Source organism: Dermacentor silvarum, chromosome 7, assembly GCF_013339745.2.
Source record: "Dermacentor silvarum isolate Dsil-2018 chromosome 7, BIME_Dsil_1.4, whole genome shotgun sequence".
NCBI classification, from domain to species: Eukaryota; Metazoa; Arthropoda; class Arachnida; order Ixodida; family Ixodidae; genus Dermacentor; species Dermacentor silvarum.
In genome coordinates, this window is record NC_051160.1 from 102,242,932 (window position 1) to 102,261,678 (window position 18,747).

Consider the following 18,747-nt stretch of genomic DNA (forward strand, 5'->3'; position numbering starts at 1 on the left):
CGTCCGTGTTACAGCGCGTGGGTGCGAGGCCCGAAAGACAATCCTCGCTGCCCAAGCAGAGGATGTGTAATAAAAGAGAATAAAAAACATTCTGATGTGGGCGATATTCTGAAAGAAAACTTGGCTGAGCTGTTGTTTTGCTGGATTTGCCAGTGGGCACCCGATAGAGCCCGCTTTAAAATGTGTGTGTGTGTGTGTGCAGGAGGGGGGGGGGGGGGGCTAATGTTCTGCATTGCCCCCCCCCCCTCCTCTGGTAGATACGCCTGTGGTCATAAGCTAAGCATGTGAACTTTATAATGCACGAATAAATGTCACTTGCGCATTTGGTTACGTCCATATCTGTACCCTAATATACCCATATACTTTCTCAGCCGTACGCAAACGACGTTTCACTTACAGCGGCTGCGTTGCCAATACAGCCTGCCTGATAATTTTTTTTAAACGAAGCTTGTATACGCTACCCTGCGCCGGTGATGTAACGCTAAAAAAAAAAAAAGCTGCTCTCAGAGCTGCACAGGCACGAGGCACGCGCTGGTACCACTGCTCCCGTGTTCGTCGTCGTCGTCTGCTTCCACAGCTGGCTGTGTTGCCGCTAATAATTCCAGTGTAGAATTTCACTTCTCTAGTGTCGTCGTAGTGGGGAGGCTGCGTTTACGGGTGTATGGGCCATTCATTGTGTTACGTAACGGACAGATTAAATTTTGAAGAAATTTCATGGAAATCTATCCATAATGAACGCGCTCGGCAAAGGGCTCGTTCGTCGACGTGCCGATTCTAGCGTGAGGGCTTCTGAAGCCCAGGCGAAATGTCAGCGAAGAGGCGCGGTGAGCGAACGTGATGTTGAGGCTAAACGTCATCGTTGTCTAGTCCTCCAGGAAGCCGCGGGAATTTTATGCTGGGGAGCTTACCCGTCACAACTGGCGACAACTATGCAACAAGTTGCAGGGCACTCTTTGCACGGCCAAAACATGGTCGCTACTACGCCATCTTCTTGACCCCACGCAAAGCAAAGCAGTCAGCCAGCAAACAATTCAACGTCTCCTCCACAACCATCCGGGATCTGACGATGACATCCTGGAAAAGTTGAGGGTGCGGTACATAGGAGATTTCAAACTCACACAGGGACAATCTCCCACGTACAGCGGAGGCGACAACCACGACCTGGACAAGCCGATCACCATCTCTGAGGTGCAACAAGCAATCCATGCACTCACACGAAACACCACCCCAGGCAAGGACAAAATAAATAGCAAGCTCCTGTGCAATCTGGATGACGGCACTATTCAATCTCTTACTGACCTATTTAATCATCATTGGGAGGCGGGTACGCTACCAGCGGATTGGAAGCTCGCGGACATCATCCTCATTCCAAAGCCAGGCAAACCCTCCAGCTTAGAAAATCTCAGACCAATATCACTGACTTCATGCCTAGGTAAGCTTCTGGAGCACGTCATTCTGAAACGACTTCAACCTTACCTAGAATCCAGTGACTTGCTGCCCGAAACGATGTTCGGATTCCGGCCCCACCTTTCTAGCCATGACGTTCTCCTTCAACTGAAGGAACAAGTCCTTGAACACATTTCACCACACAACACCGGAGTGATCTTAGCACTAGACCTTAAAGGTGCTTTCGACAATGTGGCTCACAGTACCATCCTTACAAACCTAAGTCTTACCAACTGTGGTCGTAATACTTACAACTACGTACGCGCCTTTCTAACCAACCGCACGGCCACAGTAGGCATTGGCTCACTCAGAACCCCGACGTTACCTACTCACAACAAAGGAACCCCACAAGGTGCCGTTCTATCACCCACCCTTTTCAACATTGCTATGATGAAGCTACCTGATAAATTCAATGCAATACCAGGAATCAGGCACGCAATATACGCCGATGATATCACTATCTGGACCACCACTGGTTCTGAAGGAGAAAAACAAGACGCACTCCAACAAGCGACTGACGTCGTCCAGCATTATGCAAGAAGCAGCGGTCTCCGATGCTCTCCCGAGAAGTCGGAACTATTAGTCGTTCGACAGAAATCCCGTAGAAAACTCAATGAAATACCCCACATTACACCCACCCTCGACGGCAAAGAAATACCCACAGTAAATCGCGTCCGCATCCTCGGCCTCCACATACAACAGGACGGCGGAGGCGCCTACACGATCCAACGTCTCAAGCATACGACTTTCCAAGTCATGAGAATGATCAGCTGCATCACCGCCAAACAACACGGCCTGAAAGAAGACGACGTGACCCAGCTCGTCCAGGCTCTGATAATCAGCCGCATCGCCTACGCTGCCCCGTACGTACCTTCCCCTCACTCCCAAGGAGAAAGATCAAATAGACATACTTCTGCGGAAAGCATACAAGCAAGCGCTCGGCCTACCACCGGGAACAGCCACACTCAAGCTCGAAGCCCTAGGAGTCCATAACACAGTAAGAGAAATCATAGACGCCCACCTCACAAGCCAACGAGAACGCCTAGCCCTCACACCAACAGGCAAGAAGCTCCTAGCGCGCCTAGGCTACCCAACACAGGGCCGAGGCCACGAAAAATCAATCTATCTGGCCCCCAACATCCGGGAGCATATCAAGGTAGCCGCCATCCCCAGAAGCATGCACCCGGAACATCATGCCGGTCGTCGCAAAGCTCGCGCAAAGACTCTTCAAACAAGATACGGTAACCTCCCCAGCATACTATACACAGATGCCGCACAGTACCCCCGAAAAGCAGCCATGGCAGTCAGTGTTGTCGACCATAACCTTCAAGAGGTGGTCTTGATGACGGTCCGCACTACCAACACCCTCGAAGCGGAGGAGACAGCCATCGCCTTAGCCATCGCCTCTAGTCAAACCAAATAATTCACACGCTACAATTATTACCGACTCTCAAGCAGCTTGCCGTAGCTATGCCAGAGGCAGAATATGTTCCATCGCCGCCCGACTCCTCAAACAAGCCTCTCAATTACCCGACGTTGAAATAGTATGGACTGCAGGACACGAGTCCTTCCGTGGAAATCAGCGTGCGCACGCTGTCGCCCGAGCTCATGCTACCCGGGCGCCACAAGAGAGGGATACGGCCGCATCTATGCAGCCTGTACCTTTACAATACCACGCCATATTAGAACACCACAGATTCAACAGACGACAATACCCACCCCCGCACAAGACCCTCTCACGCGAAGACACAGTAGCATGGCGACAATTACAAACCAACACATACCCCCATTTAAGCAGATTAAACGCAATACACCCTGCACTGTACTCGTACAAATGCCCCCTTTGTAACGACTACGCTTCCCTATATCACACCACATGGGCATGCCCCAATATACAGGCAGCCCCGCATATAACCAACCCCACACCCGAGCAGTGGGACGCCGTGCTGACTAGCTCGGACCCTCGTGACCAGCAACAACTGGTGCGGCGGGCCCGGGAGACAGCAAGAGCCGCAGGAGCCCTGGACTGAGGGCACCTCCCAACACAAGCAGGAAGACGCCTGCTTGTTTTTTTTTTCTTTCTTAATAAATGTTTTTCCTCCTCCTCTAGGAACCCGACAGCGTACGGTGGTGCACGCCTCCGCAACGCTATAGCGCCAACTGCCCCTGTGCGACGGCCAGGTTTCAACGCGAGTTTCGCAACCGGAACTTCGGAGCCAGCTGCAGTGCGTGTGACCGGTTGTGGTTCGAGCAGAACGTGGTACTCGTCAGTGCAATTCGTTCGGAGGAACACCGAAGAAACACACGACAAGCTTCGCTTAACCCCATTTTCTCGACAGGGGAGGGGCTACTGATTTTTTATTCGTCATCTATATTGAGAAATCAAATTCTCAAAACTCACAAAATGAAAACAAACTCCAATTACACGTTTACAACTCTGTAACTCAGAAAAAAAAAAAAACTGCACCCATTGAGACATCTAAATCTCGGATAAAATTAATGTCTGGTACCGCGCTCAAAAGTACAACTAATTTCTGAGTTGGACTTTTGTAAATGTCTCGTAATAATTGTAACTATGTCGCGTAAGCTGTATAGACTCTTCTACCAAATTTGTCCGCTTTAGATATTCTAATAGATGCAGTTCACAGATTTGTAAACTTCGTGCTTCAATTCTTTTGAAGCTTCAAATTTTTTGACAATATTCATAAAAAGTAGGTGTTAAATCGGAATTCTGCTTCCTGCAGTTGCTAAAATTTAACTCCCTTTCCAAAATGCAAGAAATTTCACTCAGATCAGTCGATCGGTTGTCTCATGAGAGCGTCTTACATGTATCTGTATAGGGAAATCGCAGTTGGCCACGAACTAAAGCTTCCCGTTAAGACATATTGACGGTGATTGGAAAATAAATTTCTAATCTGTTCGGCAAGTGAATGGTTATTTAATATAAGGTGAAGTTTATGAAGACGGTTAGGGTGAGTCACAGTGTCTAAAGCTTTGGAAAAGCCTATGAATATTGCTTCAACCTGAAGACCCAAGTCAACAGCTATAGTTACCTGAAGGGAGTGAATACACTTGGCAGAGCGATGGGTCTGAATGCATGCCGTAAACCATGCTGAGCATTACAGAGAATATTGTCAGATTCAAGAAAATTCTTGACATATTTGCTCTGGTAACTTGAATGAGTGATAGGTTATAGTGATATAGATATGGCGATTTAATAAATACTGCTTTCGCTGTATTTAACTTTTCTTTCTTTATTGCCTGTTTCCGCAATATAGGCAGAGTGGATATTCACAGTGATTTTGAAAAAGTAACCGTTAGGTATTTGAAGGAAATAATGATGGAGAAACATGTTATCCCTAATAATTTTACCTACACATACTACGATACTAAGTAAATGCTACCTATACATTTATGCACATACTAATGAATGAAGCGAGTGGGATAAATATAGTGAGAAAAAAAATACTTACGTGGCGAATATACAGAGGTGGAGGCTGTGACCGGCAGCAAATATGCCAAGACATTTGAATTTCCCGCCATTGCTTGCTTCTACCACAAAAAAACTGATCATAGTCAATTTTTGTTCATTTCTTATTATGAGAATAAACAATTAACTTTTGTTTTATGGTGGGTTTAAATACTTTCTTAGTATGTTTTATTTAATGTGTACATTTCTCCATTTAGTTCTGTTTTCGCTGTATTGACCTCGAGGCGCCGCCAAGCGTCGACGACGCGCGGTCGCTGGCAGCTGTTACAAAAGATAGGTGGCGGCACTTGTCACGACGGACGCAGACATTTGTGTTGGATAATGGATGATGCCTGACCACCAGAAACTGTAAGTAATCGCCTCGTGCGTTTTTCATCCTTTTCGAAACGCTCGAGATTCGCCGCCAAAGGCTCGCGGAAACACCCGAGCACCCGGCAGAACGCGCGACATGGCGGCATCGTGCGCTGCCGGCGCCGTAGCAACGGCTCTTGCACGCGAACAACGGACCAGCCGACTCCGCTCCGAGAGAGCACGGCCGTTTCGATAATAAACTGCTCGTCGCCGCGTCCCGATATTTACAATTTCTCAACGGCACCCTCGTGGTTTCGCCCGATGCGTATCCTTAACGCCCAGTTACCTCTGGGTAGATGTCTACTGGCTCTTCACCGTAGTGACGGGAGCTCGAAGCGCCGTGAACCGCAGGTTCCCGTCGTGCGGCGGCAACAAACAAAAACATTCTCTCGCCCGTAGCACATCGCTTGGCACGGTCGTTTCGACGCGCCGCTCGCGTATAATATTTCAAAGCTCACGGGTTTTTCTCCAGGTTTTCTCTTTCGGTTAAACCGCGTTCTCACTGCAGATTTAGCCAATCGGGAGTTTTGAATTCGAATAAAGCAAATGCACTTGAGTGCGGTATCACCGCGACAGTTTGTGCTGCTCGACACGCTGCACGTTGAACAGGTTTGTTGTAATAGTCTGGCGGCTCGTGCACGCAAAAGTCGGCGACAGGTTCTGGCTTGTGCTGCGGCGGCGGTCGTTCCGAAAAAAAATCAGTCAAGGCTGTTCCGTGACCGCCTCTCGTTCCGTGTGGGAAACTCTGCAGAGGCGTGTTTTAGCGCACGGCGGCAGGGCGAGTTTGAAAGATAGAACAAAACAACAAAGGTCTGTCGTTGCCAAGTGCTGAAACGCGGAATCGCGTTTCTGGTGTTTTGGCCCGTGCGTGTGGTTCCCACGAACGGCGTCCCTAAGTTCGCAGGCGTTGTTGGTGTTTTGGAATCGAACGGCGCCGTCGACGAATCCGTTCACGCTCCGCGTTTCGATGAGCCGAAGCTTCGTTCGAAGTGTGTTGCGCGCGCGTCGAACTCGGGGTTTCGGGGCGTGTGTTTTGGTCATCGAACTTGGCTGCCAGCCGAAACGTCGGCCTTGCCCGTCCGTGACGGGAAAAAGTAACGACCTCGTAGGGGCGGTGCATCACGACGACGGCGAAAGAAGCCTCCTTTGTTTGCGCGGTTGTTCCGATGCCTTTTCACGTGGGACGGGAACAGACGTGCTTCTGGAACTCGTTTCTTTCTTGTTTTAGTTTCTCATTTCCGAGGGCGTCATGCTTTTCGCTGTACTTCTCATGACTAAGCGGTCGTTTACCGGTTTTGCTGTTGTCGAACGCAAGTGAATTTCTTCGGCTTTTCGCGACCGGAAAATGTCTCGTGGGAGTCGTTTGTTGACTTGTTTGCTGCACTTTTAAGGAAGCATGACATCGATGACCTGACCAAGGGCTGTTTTTATGTTTAGCATCCCGCGCGTGGAGGAGTGTTAGCTAGAAGTGTGCGCGAACTCTAGAAACCACTTGCGTCGTTAACCAAAACAACCTGGTCTTCGGAACATTTCATTCGGAGCGCCGAATGCCATCGCAAACACGGTGGAATAATGTATGTATACCTTTCTCGGAATGCAGTTTAAGAGCCTTTTCGGGGCCCGCATGTTTTCTGAAAGCAAGCTACTTGTAATGATTCGGTCTTGTCGGGGCACGCTTGCGAAGCAGCTCATACGTTTTCATGCCTTCGCAAAAAAAAAAAAAAAAAAAAAAAACACCGCGCGAGGTGAAGCTTTGGGTTTGTCGTATGAACGCAGAAATGCGTTTTCTGGTTAAATAGCTATTTTGCAGAAAATGTTTGGTGCATACAGATCCCAATTTACCTTTGCAAATGAACATGCCTATTCACAGAAAACTCAAAATGGCAAGTTTCAATGCATTTGAGCAACCTCCTGCATTGTTCATGTCGTGGGTTCGAGGAACGAAACATTGTCTTGCATCCAAGGGCTTCTGGCATCAAATGCATAAAGTTCTACAGAGTAGCTGGTGATTTCATTGGGTCAGCTTTTGGATTTTGGCTCCGTGTATTGCAACTGTTGGTGAAGTAATAGTAACTTGCAACAGCATTGTAACCTGCATGCAGAGCTCTACAGTATGGCGTGCCAGGTTAAATGGCAAAGGTTTATTCCTTCACTGTGTGGGAAGGCTAACTGATCGATTCATGCTGTTTAACATAAAGTGCTGGGTTTTGTAGTGTCAAGGATGATTGACGTCAGTGCATATTGTTAAGCTCTCAAGCAGTAAAATGTGTTGCCTGCGTGCCCTAGGACATTTTCCTGGCCTGCGGGCATGTAATGGTTATCTCCAGAGAAAATGGTCTTTGGCTCCTGCATTGTAATTGAGTGCATTATGAGTACTTGTAATTAAACATCACTCATAAATTCTCTGCAAATCTTCTGTGTGCAGAAAGGGACACACAATCTTGATGCTGGCATTGACTCGCATGGATTTTGTTGAGGGGAATCTGAATGTGCCTTGGAAATAGTGCCGCAAGTAAATGCTGCCCATGCATCAAAACTTTTTTGTCTGCAGGCACATGATGATACGTAGGAAGGCAATGATTGGTGTTATAGCAGCTACTGCTTCAACGCAATGGATTGCTTCACTGTTGTGAACATATCCTAATAGCTGCTGGCATAGAGTAGCATTGCATGATCATGCAGTTCGCTGGAGGTGTCTGTATTGAGTGTTGGAAAGACAATATAACAAAGCGTGTTGCTGGGCAAGTTGGTTCATGACTTAGGGACAAAAGGTAGGGTGATAAGCAGACAAGGACGAAGAGTTGCGCAACTTTGTTCAAGCATTCAGTGTTTAGGAATTGCATCAAATGCACTAGAAACGTGGCAGGACTGCTTACCATCCTTGTCTATTTCTGGCAGTTCTTACAGGTGAACATTTTTGTTTAATTTTAGCAGGTCTGCCGCAAGACTTAGAAAGTAAGGAATTGAGAAAGCATAGAATAAAAGAATGCAGGTATTCAATGCCTTTGCAAAATTGTCACCTATTAAGCAATGGGTATTAGTTTTCATCTCGTCAGGTTTGACTTTAGGCTCCCAGAGGACTACCGTAAAAAGCGGACTATAGGTCGAACCGGAATATAGGTCGACCCCCCAACTAACCAATTCTAAAAATGAAAAAAAAAAAAAAAATCGTTTTCAATGGCAAAAGTACCGAAAGACACCCTTACCTTAAACTAATGCGACTCTGCCGGTTGCACAATGGTGACAGTATTTATTTAAATGCTGCTCCGTGCCGTGATGATAAGGTGCTGACAAACACGCGGGTCGATGGTCGCACGATACTAAGCCCACGGCAACCTGGCGGGTTGCCGTGGGCTTCCGCGTTCTCAATCGCCTTTTTCTTGAAGGCGACGGTGAATTGCCTTTGGCTTCCGCTCATTTTGAAACAAAATGTGAAAAAGCAGCCTGAATGCGATGGGGAAGGCGGCTGTTTACTTCATTTGCCCATTGTTGCAAGACTTCCCTAGTTTTTCCGCCAATGTCCGGTATATAAGATGAGGGTCGACTTTTCGCAATGGTTTTTTGAAAAAAAGTTCGACCTATATTCCGGTTTTTATGGTAGTTGGTAATTGCACTAAGGACAACCTTGTTTTTGAGTTTCGGTAAACAATAACTTGCATCAAATATCTTTGTAGCATTCCCTAGGCTGCTTTCAGAATTCTCTCACACTTACAAAATGCTCAACAAGTATGCTCTAGCTTTTTCTTTTCTGTTTGTAGGAAAGCCATGGTTACTTCACTTGAATAATGCATAGTGTTTATCTTGAATGGTGGAATTGAGCACTAAAAATCTGTAGAAATGTTGAATGTAGAGTCTGTTTCACACTTAGGGGAAAACTCGGAGCGCCTTGCCAGGCGCTGCGAGTTTTCCCCTAAGTGTGAAACAGACTGTACATATGAGGCTCTCCTGCAGCAGGCATGTAGTGGCTTCATCCAGAGGCAGCTGTTGGCTTTGTGTAAGCAGATGGTCTTCACCCAGTGCATTGCCTTGTTATTGAAAATGCACAAATATAGCAGTTCATACTGAGTAGCATTGCATTTTGCAGTTGGTTTGGCTAAGTTGTTAAGAGATGCTGGAAATTTGGAGCACTTTCAAAAATGCACATTTTTGGCGTTAATATTGTGAGCGTACAACCTGTGCGAGCGCTCTGCTCACATTTTTCATAGCTGCCAACTTTTGCAACTTTGTTTTAAAATACCTGGTATTTGTAGCTTGTTTACGATTGCTGTATCAGATGCCAATGATTTTACTATATTTTATTTGCGTCAAGTTTAGGGTAAAACCAACTCGAGAACTGCCAATGCAGTTGACAGCCAATTTTCTGATACAGATTTGTCTGACCGCTCGATTATGCGACCTATTCACAGCAGCCACACACGCTTTGTAGAACCATTGTGCAATGGGAGCTGAAATTTTGGCCATCATTACATGAATATTTCCGTTTGTCTGGGGTGCACATCATTCTAGCTTCACTATAGAGCAGCTTGCCTGTTTACCACGTCCCTACAGAACCAAAGCCTGTGAATAAGTTTATCAATTCTGAATAGCACAAAAGTCTTCAGTATTTTTCACCAAATGGCACTACTATATTGCAGCTTCATTTTTCAAATTTTATGCTTTGCAAGCCTGATTTTCGCTGTACAACCCAACAATATCCAGTATTGAAGAGAGTTCTCTGTAGTTGTAGTGGACTAGGCAACTTAGGAATTGAGACTGCTTGATCTTAAAGATGAATTTTTCAGAGCCAGTGTTTCGACTGATGCTAGCCAGGCCTCGAGATGTTGCTTATGTACCCAAGATTTTTTAGCATTACACATGTGTGTGTGAAGCTTTTTCATCTACATAGCTGTTGGCCATTGCACAATCTCTTGCCAGTGTAGGAATATTAGTAACTCGTACTCGTAGAACTGCCATGTCTTGCAACCCTCGTGGTAGAAGGGCAAGCGTACAGGCGTTGGAAGGTTTTTCTGTCTGCGAGAAAGGTTACCAATCCAGTTTCCAAGCTTTGGAAGTGACCTGCACATTTGATGTGTTTCGTTTAACATTTCCACATTGGCATGTATTGCAAGATTTCCGGGGAATTGGAATGTTGCTTGGCACATAGGGTCCATTACAAGCACACATAATGCCTTTCTTCAGAAACACTTTGCAAATGTATGTTAATGTTACCTAGATAGCACTTTGCATTTTGACTGGCTTTGTGGTGGTGTTGAAGGTTTATGGACAGGAAATCTGCATTTAAATAGCCCTGCTGCATTCCTAAGCTTGTTCAGTTAAATTCCAAGCACATTGTAGGTTTTTCTTTCTAAATGAATGATACTATTGAAATGCAATAAGAACAAACCGACCAGCTGTATAAGATGCGTGAATGCGTGTTCACAACTTATTCTCTATGGTGCTTCAGTTGTTCACACAGAACTTCAGAAAAAATATTTTTTTAGCAGTAACACTAAGATAAAATAAGCAGACTGTAACTTTGGATCAGAGGGAAACTGCATCTGCATTCTTTGCAATAAAGATGCGGTCATCTTGGCACACCTTGAAATATCTTGGAATTATTTTACGCATATATAGCCATTGCACTCTCCATATTGTTTTTAATGTTGGTGTTAATCATGATGTGTAGGGCACTTTTGTAGCTGTATAAACAGACATATCAAGAAGTGACAAAACTGCTGCAAAGAAATGCATTGCTTGCATTGTGTAGTCTAATGGACAGAAGTGAGTGGCCAGTGATAGGAAAAAGTCCTTTCATTGGAGGGAGTGATACATCTGGCAGAAAGTGATCCCACTAAATTCAAGTGAAGGTTTTGCTCAGCTGAGTTTGCCAAAGAATGTCACTCTCAGACCCTCTCGGTTCAAGTAGCACAAGAGGCATCCTTCAGCTAGTCCGCATAATTCTTTTTCTTCAATACACAAAACATCAACACACAAAGGATGCTATGTAGCAGCGAGCATTCTTCAGCCATTGGAACCTCAATCTATGGGCTTGCTGATAGCTGCAACGCTCTAGCACATCCACAGTTTGCACGTTTAACATTTTCGGGCCCCAGTATACTTACATCGTGTGAAAGACGTGACAAAAGTGGACGTGCTCGTGATTATTGCCTGTGCTCAAATGCGGGTCGGAAATTTTCAGTGCACTGAGTGTGTTTTGCCGAGTATTGCACAGTGCTTCAACACCTCACAATGCTCTATGCATCACGGTTCACGTGTGCTTACAGCTGTAGTATATGCCAAGTCTCGGGCAGGACAGTTGGGACATATGTTCAGCGCAGTGTGTTGGGCTCGAAGGGGACTTCATTGTTCAGTGCAGTCGCGCGAAGTTGCACAGAGCAATCGAGATAGCCACCACTTAGTGTGTGGACCTTGGTTCATCTGTCTGCAAACACGTATTTTCAACTGAACAATTGGATATGTATGCAAAACGGATGCCATCGCACCTACAGTGCGTACTTGTGGCTGGTGGGTACTTAGTAGCTATGGGGAATCATCGCAAGTAGCTTCTATACAGTCACGTGATGATGCATGCGTAACCAGGGCTACCACGTGACCTCAGAATGGTTGATGCACTTGGTGTGTAAGCAGTGCTGGGGAACTGCGTAGATCCCGCCTGCCCCGTGACATTTTCTGTGAGGCGTCCGTGTTTAAAGAGTGGCTGCAGAGAAATGTCTTCAGCCAGGCGGGCCTCGTGTGCAAGTGGTGGCCAAGTGGGCACGCGGCATTTGGTGTTTGCGTACAGACTGTGGAACAGTGTTCACCAAGAGACATCCAGGTGCGTTTCTATGCGTGTGTCTCGGAACTGTGCGTCATGCTCAAGGCCTGCATGGTCGCGTAGCTGCTCAAGCTAGTGTGTGATTTGTAACGTCCTGCCTTGATTGTCTGCAAAACAGTAAGAGATCACCCGATCGATCGCATTGGGCTTCATGTGACGCAGCATGAATGTGTTCGTAATGTTCTTGCAGCGTAGTAAATTCCCGAACGGAAGATCGGTTGATGCACACGTTGCGGTTAAAGAGGCTTGTCCTCTTATACTTTATCTGCAAATTGTGTAGCGCTTGCCTGCGTGCGTGGTGGTGGTGAAATAACTTGTATGCACTGTCGTTGCAGTAGTTTCGGCTCGCGTGAATCGTTTTTAGTGTTTGTGCGTTGTCTTCTTCTGGAGCGAGATCTGGAGATAGTTTGAAAGCGAGTAATGCTCTCCGGTTGCTCGTGGCTCCTACGCTGACAGCGCCGGCCAGCTGGGCGTAGATTCTTGACTGAGCGGCGCAGCTGTGAGCCATCTTCTGGCCCATTGTGCGTTTGCATATGTGCCCATATTTTCCCAGTATCTCTCGCAGGAAAAAGAAAAGTGAGAGAGATGAGGGTAAGGGAAATGTTCGCGCAAATGGTGAAATTCTCGCCGGGCGAGTATCTCGTTGATGCATGTTGGAGAATTGCTAGCGCGGTTCAAAGTAATTAAGAGTTCTTGGAACTTGTAAGCTGACGCTAAAGGGCAGCACTGCTAAATCACTCTATGCATTCTTTCGAAACTTCTTTATTCGGAGGTCTACCGTCAGGGAGAATTTCTGCGAATTCGTCAGCTAAACTTTTCTCCTTACTATCGCTTTCAATGGGAGAAATCGTTGTCGACAGCGCGCATGGGCGAGGGTTGTGGTCTGCCAGCAAGAAAGAAGCGCAACTTTGAACATACGCGATCTGCAAATAGTGTATTTCGTCGGTTTTTGAGAGCGCAAGCCTGGCCGGGTCGTTGGAATATCGTGGAATACGTGATTCAGTCCAATCCGATAGTGCATTCCAACTGAATTGCACCTCACTGGTACAGTTGGGCCGGGAGTAACTTGGCAAAGCTACAAATTACCATTTTCTTGCGCATGTACCGTCGGTGTCGTAGTCTGCGAGGGAACTTGAATACGTCAGTACGGCAGTACGTTAGTCCGACGTCACGCTCTTCAAAGTTTTAGTTTAGCGGAATAGCGGGATCGAAATGCGCATGCGCAGAACGCTAAATTACCCATGCTGTTTACCCATGCCGTTTACCGTACAACACGCTATTTCTTAGATTTAACGCTACCGTCTTTGCGTGGTTTACTTAGTTTACGTAAAACATGGCGGCTGTCCCGGCCGCCCGCTTCGAACTGAATTTGTCGTTGTTTTTGTAGAATTCACTTCGTTCTTAGCAAATGACTGTGTAAAGAGCTTTCGCTTAGTCTCAGGCCACTTTGACGATGGAGTGTAACGGATAGTCTTGAGGAGTTTTCGAGATAGCTTCTTGTTTCAAACGCAACCAAGCCTAACAAGGGAAAGTATGGATGGATGGTTGAGGCTGAACCCTTTTAAATCGGGCAGTGGCATACGCCACCTAGCCGTGACTATTAACATATTGTACTTTGTGGTGGGTGAAATTTCACCCCTGCCTTGATTTTAGCCACCAATAAGATAACCTCCGTTTGGTTATTTCTACCCGCTTAAAGTCTATTTTTCCTTCACTGACCCTAAACCCCAGTGCTTTGAAAAAAATCTGCCCCGTTGCTTTGCATTGTAGGGTTTCTGAGATGCCAGCGCTACCTATCGGTGAAGTCGGGAGATAGGCGCGACGACGGCATACGGCCTCTGAGATCGGAAGATTTCGGAGGCTATGCTATATGGTAGACAGCTTGAACTGTGTCGCCGCAGATCGGCGGACATGTAAGGTACAAATACAACGCGGCTCCCACTTTCCGGACGCGCACACAGACAAAATCACTCAGGTACACGATGTAAGCAAAATTCAAAGCGTAATGGAATAGCGTCCCGCATGTAAACCCGCTATCACGCAAAACTAGCTTTCTGCAAAGTTTGTTTGTGGAACGTTAACAGTATTTCCTTAACCCTGCTATTACGCTAACGTTAAGCTAAATCTGTATATTGCCTTGTTTTAGGGTGGTTTAGGGCGCAGGAAATGTTATCATAACTTGCGAGATCATTTGGCTCCCTCAGAATGTAATGTTGCCCTTTTTCACACATAGGCAATTATATCCCTGTCACACGGCAACTCTAATGTCATTTGCAACGAATGACATTAGTTCAAAACAACATTTTCAACCGAATGAGTTCACAGAACTCATTCGCATTCGATTTGGGACCGAATGCGTACTCTCAACGTCAGGCAGGTTCTTATCTAAAAAGATCTTCAATGACTAATTTTCAGCATAACTTTGTTCTGTTAATTACTCTTCCTTGTGAATAACAAACTGTAGCCTATTTCGATGCCGCCGTCGCGCGACGGCGACAGAAGCGATCGCCTCGGATGGGTGATGAGACCGACGAGGTACCGGCCCTACGGCGACGCCAGTACTGAACACCTAGTAGAGGCTGTCAAAATCGACGAAGTCACGGCGGGGTGGTACGGGAACTTCAAAACGGCGTCAACACACGTCTTTCTTTTTTTTTTCTTTTTTCATTTTCTCATTCTTCCATATATATATATATATATATATATATATATATATATATATGCAATTAAAGCATCAAGACAGACACCTTAATGCGGCTTAATCTACCGTAATTATCCGTAGTACACCTTAGTCCGACCTTAATCCACCCTAGTCCTCCATCCACTTTAGTCGACCTTAATCCAGTTAATGCACCCTAATCCTCCTCAATCAACCCTAATGCTTAATCCACCCTAATCCTCCTTAATTGGTGGGTAGACTGTGACGTAATGGTCATCCGTTACTGGCTTTGACACTTATGTCAAGCAACTTACATACATTCAATTCTGTCGACGCGACTTTTTTCAACACGCCCTGTCGATGCACGCACTTTGGGTCAGAACCTAGCCGTGTGCAGCTTCGCTGTAAAAGGACTACACTGGGAAACGCGCGGAGTGAGACATTTGTGACCGCACTGGTTGCATATAGCTTTCGCCACGTTGCCTCCAATGCGTGAAACGGAATATTCCTTTTAATGTCCTTGCAACTGATCGCCCTGGCGAATGCGTTGTAATAAAAATGGCCGGCGTTTGTCGCTGTGTAGCAGAATACGCATGGCGACCTCCATTCGGTGTTTTCTTCTGCCTCGCCGGCAGCCTGGCAACTTCGCAGCTGTCGCGACTGCTGCCAGGACGAGGCAGCGTGTTGCGACGTGTAGGCAGCGGAGTGCATTGCGCGCCGTATCGCTGCGTTGATAATCCGAACAGACAAACGGCTCCGGTTACGACGTTCGCGTCCGTCGTGCGGTGTTGAGCGTCTATTACGTCGTGCTTCCATGAAGTTGTATAGAGGAGGGCCCTCGGCACATTGGCAGGGTCGTAGGGAAATAAGACATACACTGTCACGTGGTCGTGAGGGTCAAGAACACGGCAGCAACAATGTGAATGAGGAAACTAACTTTTTTTTGGGGGGGGGGTGAACTTTTGTGCCCACAAAACAAGTAATGCTCGAAGCGCAACGATAGCGGCGAGCGCAGTCGGCGATCGTCGAAACATACGGGTCAAGCGCGTCGGCTTTTTATACACGAGTCATCGAAGGTTCCAGAGTAATCCCTGGTGCCCGCGTGTCTTCCGGAAAGTACTACACAATCCGCGTCGCGCGCGCATGCAGTCAGATTACACAAGGGCCGGTGACAACAGACAGCGGATAGAGCCATCGATAACATTCGAGAAACTTCCGATACATGCAGGCGCGTTCTGAGCCGAGCGACAGCACTTGGATGGTGAAACGCGGTCAACCGTGAAAGATGACAAGTGCGCGCACAAAGGTTCCCGTGTGAATACAATGCACGTGTGAATACAAATGTTCTGATCAAGTAAATGTTATCCGACCAAATACAAAGGTATTGACGAAGTCGGTTAGTTTGAGGTTTCCGAACCCATACTGGTTCCTTGTTCAGCTAGTGCTGTTACGTAAGGCAGTCGTCAGTTTAAGTAGCACGTGACATATAATGATCGGGAATAAACCTGACGGGACGAGTTTTTGTCGAACTTTTGACTATGGCTACGTCGCACTTCCGCCTTGTGTATGTTTTTTTTTTTTCGTTTTTTTTTTTCTTTTCGATAAAACAAGTAAAAAAAAAAACAAATCTCTGGAGGCAGGTAGCACAAATGTAATCCACGAATTTGATAGCTCGAAGTGGCGGACTTGGACAACAAATCTAAATGCGGAATTGGTTAACAAAATTTCAGCAATTATCTTTTAAGCTAGTTACTTTGCAACACATCTTGCTATTTACAAATTGAAGCCAGAGAGCTCTCAAGGCATGCCGGCTTAGAATGAATCTTGGAAGTTAACAAAACGGTCTTTTGTGCATTTCAGGACCAAAATAACAGGGGCGCCAATGTGCCTTTCGACGCAAATTTCGGCAACGCATATCTCGAAACTTGTGTCATTCACACAATTCGTTCCAAATGAACACGACCTTCGAACACACCGGCTACAGTTCGTAAATTGCGATTATGTGCCGTCCGTCGGGGAGGAGGAGGAGGGGGGGTGGGAGGATTTTGCACACGGCGCTACCCCCCGTCTAGTGTTTACGCTAGTCGACAAACACAGCGCAGTCGGTCGCTCTGCGTAAGCGTTTTGCGCCCTTTGTTTGAACGCAGCGTTGCTGGGTGTCGATCGCCGGCATTATTGTTCACGCTAGTACCGGAAACGTTGCGGTCAAACAGAGGCTGTTTAAACCTGGCTAGGCTAACCTTTCAATTGAACGCGGTAAAAAGCCGCAGTTTTTTTCTGACCCCGAGTGCTAAGAGCGGCAGCCGGCAACGGCGTCATTACGTGAGGTTAAAGGTCTCGCGGCCTGTTCGTGCTTGTTTTTTTTTTTTTTTTAAATACTTGTCGACACAGTGTACAAAAAGAAAAGAAGAAAAAAAGAAACACAAACTATGCCTCCACTTTTGATCTCGAATGCAGAACCTGGAGGGTTCTTCTGTAAAGTATCCACTTAGTAAATTGTCCATTGCTGGCACATCTGATTGGCTAGCGCTGAACCAGCGAGAAGGAAACTGACTGTTCCAGCCCAGCCAGTCAGCACTTTAGCATCCGTAACTGACGTGTCCGCTAGGTGGACATTTACAGAGTACCCTCCCTGGTGGTTAACGAGTCTAACTTACGCGCCATTTCCTCGACGTATGAAAACTGTCCTTTGGGCAAGTGCAGCCTATATGTGCCATTTTAGAAGGCTATAGTCTGCCAATTGCTGTGGGTTGGATTTAGTTCCTTACTGGCCCGTGCAGGCCTTCCACTGGATACCGGTGCAAAGATCGAAAAACAGCTACACGGGTTAAAGGTGACCTCCTGAGAGAGAGACACGTGAAAAGACAAATTCTGGGGTTCTACGTGCCAAACTATCTGAGGCAGGGAACTGCGGATTAATTTTGATCCCCTGCTGGTCTTTAATGTGCGTCCAGTGCGCGGCACACGAACGTTTTTTTTTTTTTTTTTCATTTCGCCGCCATCGAAACGAGGTCACCGCGACCGTGATGAACCCGCGACCTCGGGCCCATTATCGCGATGTCGATGGGAGAGACAGACAGAATGGAAACCTATATCGACGTATACTCCCTTCGTCGTCCGCGATTGAAGTTCACTGCAGGGCACGTCACCACGAGGCATCGCGGTCACCGCTGTCAGCAGATGCCGACCTATGCTTGCGAGTTTCCTAATCTTAATATTCTGCTGTCCTCGACTGCCTTTCCGCTCTATCGCCGCCGTTTCTGACCGCCGTTCATCTGGAGCTCCGCGTACTTTTAACTATCCAACACTGCTTAATCGTAACTAGATATGTCACTCACGCCTGTGTATAAAGAACCGATGCCTGCGACTTTGAAAAGAGGCAGCACAGATGACTGGTGGCATAGAAGTTTTATTCACCTGCGTGCTCTTTGCAAGGCTGAGGGAAATGTGAGAAAAGTGTATTGGAATGACGAGGACAGAAGGAGTGTAAAAAAGAAACAACAATCATTTATTTATTTACTTAATAATAACCCCAGAGGGCTATTAGATGAGGGCGGAGCAAGGGGCATACAATGATGTCACAAGAGCACCAAAAAACAAAATTTGAAAATATATGAAAAAAAAAAAACTACTTTTGGTAACGGATTTCGCGGTAGACATGCGAAATGGTATGCATTTCGAGTCGTCCAAGCCTAAGTTGTACGGCAGCCTGTTGAACGAATGGACCAAGCTAATGTTTCGATTGCATTGCATTTGTGTCCCTGGGCGACCTTTGACAGTTAATTGACAGAGGGCGCTTCACCTACGTTATCGCCGGGATCGGCCTGTCGTGAACGGTGGATGATAAGCAAGCAGTATGGCGAAAGGGATCGTTCCATTATAGCGGCCAAGGTGAGCAAAGCGGAGGCGAGGTAATGACGCTCTTTCATGTACAGCGCCCCACGCAGAGAATTATGCGCTTCAGAGCAAGTAAGCCTTGGTAGAGGG

The 18,747-nt window shown here is 46.7% G+C and overlaps 1 protein-coding gene and 1 long non-coding RNA gene across 3 annotated transcripts in view; one reads left to right on the forward strand and one right to left on the reverse strand.

The window, feature by feature from the left end:
* Positions 1-5,165: 5,165 nt before the first annotated feature.
* The window catches only part of LOC119458328 (protein pellino-like), a 116,296-nt gene continuing 102,714 nt past the window's right edge, over positions 5,166-18,747 (forward strand). Inside the window, exon 1 of one of the 2 annotated variants that reach the window (XM_037720163.2) lies at positions 5,166-5,284. In XM_037720163.2, the coding sequence (XP_037576091.1) occupies positions 5,262-5,284 (23 nt within the window). In that variant the 5' untranslated portion in view covers positions 5,166-5,261. Of the gene's footprint in view, positions 5,285-11,805; positions 12,102-18,747 lie in introns of those variants that run through there. The other variant, XM_037720161.2, reaches the window with a different exon arrangement.
* LOC125946906 (uncharacterized) lies at positions 7,182-9,662 on the reverse strand. Its single transcript, XR_007467975.1, has 2 exons — positions 8,164-9,662; positions 7,182-7,339 (listed from the first exon to the last, which is right to left on the reverse strand). It is a non-coding gene; the product is annotated as an uncharacterized LOC125946906 (long non-coding RNA).